The sequence below is a fragment of the Merops nubicus genome, unplaced genomic scaffold, assembly GCF_000691845.1.
Source record: "Merops nubicus isolate BGI_N331 unplaced genomic scaffold, ASM69184v1 scaffold9884, whole genome shotgun sequence".
NCBI lineage: Eukaryota > Metazoa > Chordata > Aves > Coraciiformes > Meropidae > Merops > Merops nubicus.
Window position 1 is genome coordinate 30,453 of NW_008603612.1, and position 8,745 is coordinate 39,197.

Here is an 8,745-nt window from a genome sequence, read left to right on the forward strand (position 1 = left end):
CCCCTCCCGAGACCCACCAGAGTCCCTCAGCACCCTGAAGGCCACACAAGATGTGAAGCTTGAAGGAGAAGCTGAAAGCCAAGACTCATCCTTTTGCCTGTCCCCTTCTCAGCCTTCTGAGATAGGGTACTTGAATGTGGCATCTCCTGGAGACACCACCAAGGCCTCTCAGCTGCAGGAGGAGAGTCAGAGCATCAGCTCTGAGAACTTCTAAATGGGGACAGATGGTTGTGAAATATTAGCTGGACTGGAAGCTTTTGGGCTCCCCTTGCCACGTGGGACAAGGACTGCAGGGGGGAGACTTGCCAAGCTGACTGACCTGGGGATTTCTGTGATATATTTCAATTATTCAATGTTTTTTTTCCAATGTATACAATTATCAATGTGTCTGATCCCAGATCCACCCAGAGACTGGAATTTGTAGATATACTCAGTGAAAAGGAAGAGGGGTGGGGTGAGCCCTAATTCCTTGCCTGGTCCAAACCTACAAACTTTGTAAATAAAACTCTGGGAAGTTCCTTTCCACCCACTCTGTGCCCACTTTTCTCCATTCCCTTGGTGCAAGGCCTGCAGAGGGGAATGGGGGCATCTGAGCATGGATGAGAACATGCAGAGAAGGAAGATGGGGGGAAAAGGGGCTCTGAGAGCATGGCTGATGGGTCAAGGGAAGGTGGGTCAATGGGAAGAGAGCCACTCTCTTCTCCCAAGGGAGGAAACAGAGGTTCCAGTTGCAGATGTCCCTGCTCACTGCATGGCAGTTGGACTAGATGACCTTGAAAGGTCCCTTTCAACCCAAACTATTCTGAGTCTATAATTCTAGGTTGCTTCCAGAGTGCTTTGGGGTGTGCAGAAAGACACACGTGGGGGTTGTGGGTGCACTAGAAGGACCACGAGTGGTCTGGGCTGTCCTAAACAGCACATGGTGGTGAACCAGGATGGCCCTGAAGGTACATGGGGGGGAGTCCAGAGAACTCTGAAAACCACACCAAGGGCTCTGGGTACCCCCAAGAAACACAGCTTCAGGATGCCCCAAAAAGAAGACAGATGAGATCAGCAAGGACACTGCAAAAGGCTCATCCAGCATCCACCCCAAAATGGTAAAACAACAGGGGGTGCAGGGTGTGTCCAGGGGGATGCTGAGGGGGAAGGAGAGCTGGTGGAGCTGGTGCCTTCAGAGCTGGTGGAGCTGGTGCCTTCAGAGCTGGTGGAACTGCTGCCTTCAGAGCTGGTGGTGGCTCAGCCCATGGGCAGCTGTCCCTGCCCTGCTGCTCCTCAGGACTCAGCTGGGCTCTGCCCCCAGCATTGCCCACAGCTCCTGGGTGAGAGGTGAGGTGAGGGGCAGTGATGCCCAGTCCATGGTCACCAGGCCTGGACACGGATTCCAGAGGGGCAAGAAGGCTCAGGAGGGACCCGTGTGCCCCAGGAGCAGCCCTGGAGAGACCCACCAGCCATGGAGCCAGGAGGAGGTGCTGGCTGTGGCCACCACCACCAGCAGCATGGCTCTGGAGCAGCCTTGGGTGAAGCAGCTCCACAGTGGCTGCCAGGGCAAGGGTGGTGGGCACTCTTTGGGCAGCTCCTGGGCTGTTCTCCTCCCCTGGCCTTGGCTTTGTGCCTGTGGCTCTTGGTTCTCCAGGGAGGTCTCTCTGGAGAGGGCAAATGATGGGCTGTAGTTGCTGCCATCAGTCATGTGTCCAATGGGTTGTGCTTTGTCTGTCCAGGGCACAGCCTGGGCACTCCAGGGGGTGGGGCAACAAGGGAGCAGCTGCTCCAGGAGGTGCCCAAGGGCTGCAGATGCCTTGGTCACAAGGCAAAGCCTGAGCTGGGCCAAGGGATGGAGAAAAATCCCCCAGGGCTCAGGAGAGCAGCTCCAGATGTGGTTCTTCAGTGGGCAGCAGGGGCAGGGATAACCTCTGGGTTTGCCTGTGACATGAAGAGTGGAAGTCACTCCTGCCTAGGTCCTGGCTGGGTGGCATGGGAGGAGAGGTGCTTGCTTCTGACCTGCCTCTGGGGCTTTGTCTGAAGGTGGGGGGTGTAGAAAGCAGGTGCTTGGTCAGGACAAGTTCTCTCTGTCTCCACCTGGAAGGGATGGAGCTGTGCTGTGCTGGGAGATTTCCTTGGCCTGGTTTGGTGGGGAAGCTTTGCCTGTTCAAAGGTGGATGCTCTTTTATTGTGTAAAGGTTGGCAGAAAAGCTTGTGCTCCATAGAAGCTCTCTGCTGAACTTGCCAGGGAAGTGAGGCCCTTGAAGGCCAAGAGGTCTGGAGGGGTCTGAAGTGTCAGCAGATGCTAGTGGTGGGTGGCTTTATTTGTTGTGTGCAGCCTCTGGGATTTCCTTCACAGGCTTTAGAAAGCTGGTTGCCCAATGGTGAAACACAGAAGATCTTCTTGCTTCCTTTGGGTATGTCCCCTTTATCCTTGGGTTCCTCTGGTGGGCTGAAATCTCTCCAGAACTTCAGAGCATCCCATCATGGTTGATTCTTGCCCAGGGCCCTCTCCTGGGTCTGCTGTGGGACTAACCCTGCATCTTGCTTTTTCTCCCCAGATAGCAGTGAAATGGATCTGCTGGAAGTCATCTGGACCTGGGCACCTCTCCTGCTCTTCCCCCAACTCCATGTGCTTAGATGATGCTTTATTTAAGGGAGTAGCTTCATTTAACTAGTTATTAAAGTTATCAGAGTTGAAGAAAAGAGCCCTATGAGGTGGTGCAAACCATTTTTCTCCCCCATTCCTCAAGTGGCTGTTCCCTCTGCCCAGGGCTGAGGGGGTCTGGGGGGACCATGGGCTGGCAAGCTGTGCTTGTCTCCAGCCTCCCCAGCAGCTTGGCCTGTGAGAAGTGGGAAATTCTGGGTGATGGAGCAGGACCTTTGGGGCAAAACATCCATTTTTAGGGCATTTATGCCAGAGGCTGGAAGAGGTGAGTATCTGGCTGGACAAGCCCCAAACTGCAGCAATTTCCAACTCCTGCTCATTGCTCAGGGTCAGGCCATGCCCAGGACCACACGTGCACCTGGAAGACACAAGACCCTAGAGGTGGCCCTGGCAGGCTCCTTCTTTTGTGCTTTCTTTGGAAGAATCAGGGCTCTGCAACCCTCACATGACACTGCTGACCAAACCCAGCTCTTGTGTTTCATTTCATTCATCTGGCCCATCCTAGGTTTTGAATTTTGCATTTTGATCCATCCCCAAATTTTTCTGGTCTTTGTTTCCATTCTCAGTTTTCTCCCTATGCCTGCCCTGGCTCATGGGACAGAGATGGGTTTTAAATAACCAGTTATAGTTGTACAGGTGAAGTGTAGGTGGATGGAAACGTGACAAGAGGATGGAAAATTCCCATAGTAGAAGAAAAAAAGGAAGAGAGAGATAGAAGGGGAAGTGTTGATACCAAGTCATTGATCTCAAATGTTCAGTAAGGAATTAAGAGACTTTATTCCATGGCAGCAGCTCTGCAGTTGAAATGTTTGTTCTTCAGTTTGTTTTACTGAGGAGGTTTGGCATGATAAAACACTCAGCTTGATCTAGGGAAGAAGACACAGGTTTTTAGTGAGCACAAAGTGGTGGTTGCCATTCAGTCACAAACCAAACCAGAGCAAACCCAAAATTTCAAGCAATCAATGAATCAGACAATGATTAAGATGGGAAGAGGTTCTCCAGAGATGGTCTAACCCAACCCTGCAGACCTGTCTGAAGGTACCAGGCACTTACTGCTGCCACAGCACCAAGTGTTAGAATAATTCTTTTAACATTTTCCCTCTGAAAACACCTTTGTGATGAACTTTGAAGGCGATGGGAAAGCAAACAGCTGCTGGAGATAATCTGCAACTCAGCTGGAATATTTTTTTACCCAGGTTCTTTATACAGCCTGGGTTCAAGGTCTGTCTAAACTGGGTTTTCTGAGGCACTTGTGCATATAAAAAAATTATTCCACAGTGACACAAGTTTTTCCATTGGGATCTGAACAACACTGTGAAGTTTAAGTCACGTGTCCCAGAGATAAAGGATAACCCATAAAACACCTTGCAGAGCAGAGCCTGCCACATCCAACTCACCAGCAGCATGCTCCAAGTCCTCTTTGCTCTGCTGCCTCTGGCAGCTGCAGGTAGGTATCCAATTTTTCCATCAGATTTAAAGGGAAAAATGAATTAAAATCCAACAGCAACTCTCCTTTTCTTTTAGGGAAATCAGATATTCTGCAAGGAAGCAGAAAGAGAGATGATGGAGTTCATTTAGAAGTTCTCTCAAAGCAGTAACGAGGTGCTGGGTGGGCTGCTCTGTTCTTATTACAGGGGTTTGATCAGCATTACTGCTGCCAGCCTTTAACAAATGTGTTATTTAGCCTGAATACACTGAAAGACAGGGAATCCACATCAAATCCTTGCACTGGCTAAGAGCTGCCTCTCAATTTAGTTGAGCCAACTTGGTTCCCTGGCAGAAAACTGAAACCATTCCAACAGGCTTTATAGAACATTGGTGGCTTCACTTGCAGCACATTAAATCACAGCCTGGGTTTGTATATGTGCAATGTTTTGTACAAACATGGTCTGTATTAAAAAAAACCAAACCCAAACCAACCCAAACCTCAATTTTTTCCAACCTTTTCCTTTTAAAACACACCCTGTTTTGTCTTCCAGCCCTCGACTGCGGGGTTCCTGCCTTCCCACCCACTGTGTCGAGGGTTGTTGGAGGGGAAAATGCAAGACCCTTCAGCTGGCCCTGGCAGGTTGGTGGTTTTGGGCTTTCTCTGGGAGAATTAGGGCTGTGCAACCCCTCCACAACACGGCTGGACAAAACCAGGTCTTGGATTGCACTCAATACATCTGGCCTGTCACTCCTGAGGTTTTGGGTATTCTGATCAGAGCCCAAATTTTCAGTCTTTTCAAGAAAGCTCCAAAGGTGGCACCTCTTGCTGGTGACACAGGCTTTTGTTTACCTGTTTATACCCCATGTTTAAGCAGGGTGACTGTGAAAGTCAGTGGAGCACTCAATGCCCACTGGAGCACAGTTGCATGAAGAGTTAAAATATCCACTTCTGCAACTAATGAAATGCTCTGCTTGGGCCAGACTTAGTGAGAGCTTTGGTAGAAACATGAAAAAAAATCAAGTTTTTGGATGCTAAAGAAAAAAGGAAACCTTTTCTGGGGCCAGGAGTTAGAATCTTGCAGATTAAAAGCCTCCCACCATCTTCCAGCAGCCAAAGCTGTGTTCTGTGTTCTGGGTGCAGGAAGAAATATCATCAGGGAAAAAAATCAGTAAGCAAAAAGCTGAGCTTTGTTTGATATGTTGCTCCTAGGCCTCCCTTCAATACAGCTCAAATGGCAAATGGCATCATACCTGTGGAGGATCCCTCATTGCAACCAACTGGGTGCTGACAGCTGCACACTGCATCAGGTAAATCAGGGGGTTGGGGCTGTGCCACACCAGAGGTGGGTGAGCAAAACCAGGTCCCTTCCACAGTTAAGAGCTCTGAGTTTCACATCTTATCCTTTGATTAGGTCAGGGGAAGAATGACAGCTTTTAATTTTCTTAAAATAAAAGTAGAGGGGGAAAAAAACCCCCTCATACAATGACTTAAATTATATACTCTGTTTTCTGTTAGTAACTAAAAGCATCATTATATCTTCAGGTTGCTATTAAAATTCACTGTGTTGCCTATTTCTATAATAGATGTGGCTGTGAGATCCACAGATTAACTGATTAATCCACTCCCTGAAGAAATAAACTCAGATATTTTGAATACACCCATCATGTTCAGGAAGCTCCTCCTATTATGGGGCTGAGTTTTAGTCCTTTTCTTGCCCAGTTCTTCTAAGAAATATCAAGTTTTGCTTGGAAAATACAACCTGGCAGCTGTGGAAGAAGGATCACTTGCACTCTCTCCAGAAAAAATCATTGTCAACGAGAACTGGGATCCAGAGAATATTGCAAATGGGTAAGTGGGTGGGAAGCATTTTTTTAATTATTAGATGCAGGGCAAAAAGCAAACTGCCTGAACCCAGCCTCCCTGAGCTCTGGTAAGTGTTTAGAGCCTCCTGTTACAGCTTTCTGGGGGTGTACTCCTAAATGTTTCCTCGTAGATGAGAGTTGAGTCCCCAGTTTGTGCCTTTCCACCCCAAGCCCAGATAAAGACCTCTCAATATGGATTGCTTGTTGAGCAGTGGTGTTTGCATGTTGATGCTTGGGTGGGAAGCTGTTCTCTTGTTTTATGCAGTGGATGGAATGATTTAGTGGGTACAACACCCATTGAAGCCTCCTGAGAACAGCATAAATACAGAGTGTTGCTGCTCAGGGTGTTGTTTTGTTGCTCCTGTGTCCTGCTGCAGGCTGAGGGCATTAACAAAGAAATCCCCTCACCTTCCAGCTCCTTGGTTTTGGTGAGGAGAACTCATAAAAGGCAATTCCCAGAAAGCTGCCAACAGCTCTGCAAGGATTAACCTTCCAGTCCATGGATTCCCCACTGCTTTGAGGGTGGAGGGATGTTTAGTGCCCACGCAGTGCCCTCCTTGCTCCCTGGCAGCTCTTTGGAGCAGTCCACGTGCCACGGAACTGCCGAGGGCTCACACTAGTGCCTGGCTCTATCTGCAAACCCCTTTTTCTCCTTGTTTTCTCCTCCAACGCCTTCTCCTGGCTGCAGGAATGACATTGCCATGATCAAACTCCCTGAGCACGTCCCCCTGAGCGACCACATCCAGCCAGGCTGCCTGCCCCCTGCCCAGAGCATCCTGCCTGCCAACACTTCCTGCTACGTCACGGGCTGGGGCAGGCTGCAGAGTGAGTACCTCCAAACTGGAGCTGCATCCCCCCCGTGCTGCCTTCCCCTGGGAAAAGGCTGCTGGGGGTGCCCAGGACCCCCTGGAATGCAGTGAGGTGGTTTATCAGCCCCCCACTTCACTCCTACTGGGATTTTTCCCTGCTTATCAGGTTTATTTGGCTTGGAATGAGGCTAAAAATGCACTAGAGGGACCTTTACTGAGCTGTTATAAGCTGGTGTAGCACCAGTGTTGTAGCATCATCCCCCTGAAGAGCTCAAAAGAGACTTAAGGGAATAGGTGGAAAGTGAAAAAAAATCTCAGAGGCTTCAGCAGAAGCATCAGCTTGGCTCTGGAGGCAATTCGAGACTGATAATTAAATTAAAAGCTAAAATAAAGTAGTTAAAAGTAATAATAAAGCAATAAAGTAATAATAAAATAAAGGAATAAAGTAATAATAAAATAAAGCAATAAAGTATTAATAAAATAAAGTAAAAGCAAAATAAAGTGTTAATAAATTAAAGTAAAAATAAAATAAACTGCAAACTCCTGAGCAAAGAACAGCCCTTTATTTCTCTAACAAGGAGATATTTTGAAGTGGAACACAAATTATTAGTCACTTAAGGCCTTTTTTTTTTAATATATATCTATATAAACTAAGGGAGCTAAGGAATGGATTACAACTGTAATCCAACCCCTAGGGATTTTCTTACCTGGAGAGATCCTGGGAGCAGCTTAGCAAGGCAATTTAACACTGTTTTGTCCTCTCTTCAGTGCCAGCTGGTGCCACGTCTCCTCTGTTTCTGTTCCCCCCCAGCAAATGGACCTCTCCCAGATGACCTGCAGCAAGGCCGGCTGCTGGTGGTGGATTATGCCACTTGCTCCCAGCCCAGCTGGTGGGGAAGCATTGTGAAACCCACCATGATCTGTGCTGGTGGGGATGGAGTCATCTCCAGCTGCAACGTGAGTCCAGACCACACCACTCCCCGGGCTCAAAAACGGGAAAGAAAGCTTAAATCAAAAAAAACAACCCAAGGAGGAGCTCCTCCCACTGACTGCCCTTAACTTCTTCTCCCAAGGGGGACTCTGGTGGCCCTCTGAACTGCCAAGGGGCTGGTGGCCGCTGGGAGGTGCATGGCATCGTCAGCTTCGGCTCTTCCCTGGGCTGCAACTACTACCACAAACCTTCTGTCTTCACTCGGGTCTCTGCCTTCGACAGCTGGATCCAGCAGGTGAGGCTCTGGCTCTTCCTGATGGGGAAAACAAGTCCCTTTGTAGAGCTTCTTGGAGAACACAGGAGTACCCTTTGCTGAAGTAGTTCACCAAATTCTTGCTCCTTTTAAAGAAGTCTTGGTGTTTAGGGATGTGTTCTCTCTTTGTGCTAGAGCTAGAGTTAGATTTTATTGGTGTGGTTTGGGAGGGATGACTCAAATTTGTGTTCCCCAATAGCACTGACTGTTGGTTTTGCACCCTCGAAGGCAGCGTGTGCTGCTCCAGCCTGGAACATCAAGTTTTTATTAATTTAATACAAATTTTAATCTAAAAAGTGGCTGAGAAGCAAAAAATATTATTTCAGTTATTTACATCCTGCATCCTGGATGCAATAGATACTAGCCAGAAATCCCTGGGTCTCATGAGCTGATTTTTCCTTTGTTCCTGGGTCTCATGAGCTGATTTTTTCACTTGTTTTACATTTTTATAGGTTATGGCCACCAACTAATCCAAAGGGAACGGGATGCCAGATGCCAAGGAGGAAAACAGTTTGAACAAGGTCATAATCACCACCCCTTTGATCACAGAGAGCTGGGAAATGCTGCTTTTAACCCCACGAGTATTTTACCTGCCCATGCTGCAATAAACACGATTCTTTTGCAAGATGAAAGAACCCCACGTGTCCCTCTCACTTCTTCGGGTGCATTGTCAGGAGCAGAGCCTGGGTTTAGTGATTTAGTGGGAATGCTGGAGACCTTTTACAGCCCTTCTCCTGCCTCAGGCTGGAGCTGG

General features: G+C 48.4%; 1 protein-coding gene across 1 annotated transcript; it reads left to right on the plus strand.

Moving 5' to 3' along the window:
- Positions 1 to 4,051: 4,051 nt before the first annotated feature.
- On the plus strand, positions 4,052 to 8,461 carry LOC103771432 (chymotrypsin-like elastase family member 2A). Its single transcript, XM_008938730.1, has 8 exons — positions 4,052 to 4,094; positions 4,627 to 4,715; positions 5,286 to 5,383; positions 5,796 to 5,924; positions 6,627 to 6,763; positions 7,559 to 7,704; positions 7,821 to 8,015; positions 8,444 to 8,461. Exons 1-8 carry the CDS (start codon positions 4,052 to 4,054, stop codon positions 8,459 to 8,461), a joined length of 855 nt encoding a protein of 284 aa, XP_008936978.1.
- Positions 8,462 to 8,745: the final 284 nt, after the last annotated feature.

What these genes read in the sequence shown, in the direction of transcription:
- LOC103771432 (XM_008938730.1), top strand. Translation starts at nt 4,052, where the DNA reads ATGCTCCAAGTCCTCTTTGCTCTGCTGCCTCTGGCAGCTGCAG. An exon ending in CCAGAGAATATTGCAAATGG is followed by an intron (nt 5,925 to 6,626) that starts GTAAGTGGGTGG and finishes TCCTGGCTGCAG; the next exon opens with GAATGACATTGCCATGATCA. An exon ending in GAGTCATCTCCAGCTGCAAC is followed by an intron (nt 7,705 to 7,820) that starts GTGAGTCCAGAC and finishes TCTTCTCCCAAG; the next exon opens with GGGGACTCTGGTGGCCCTCT.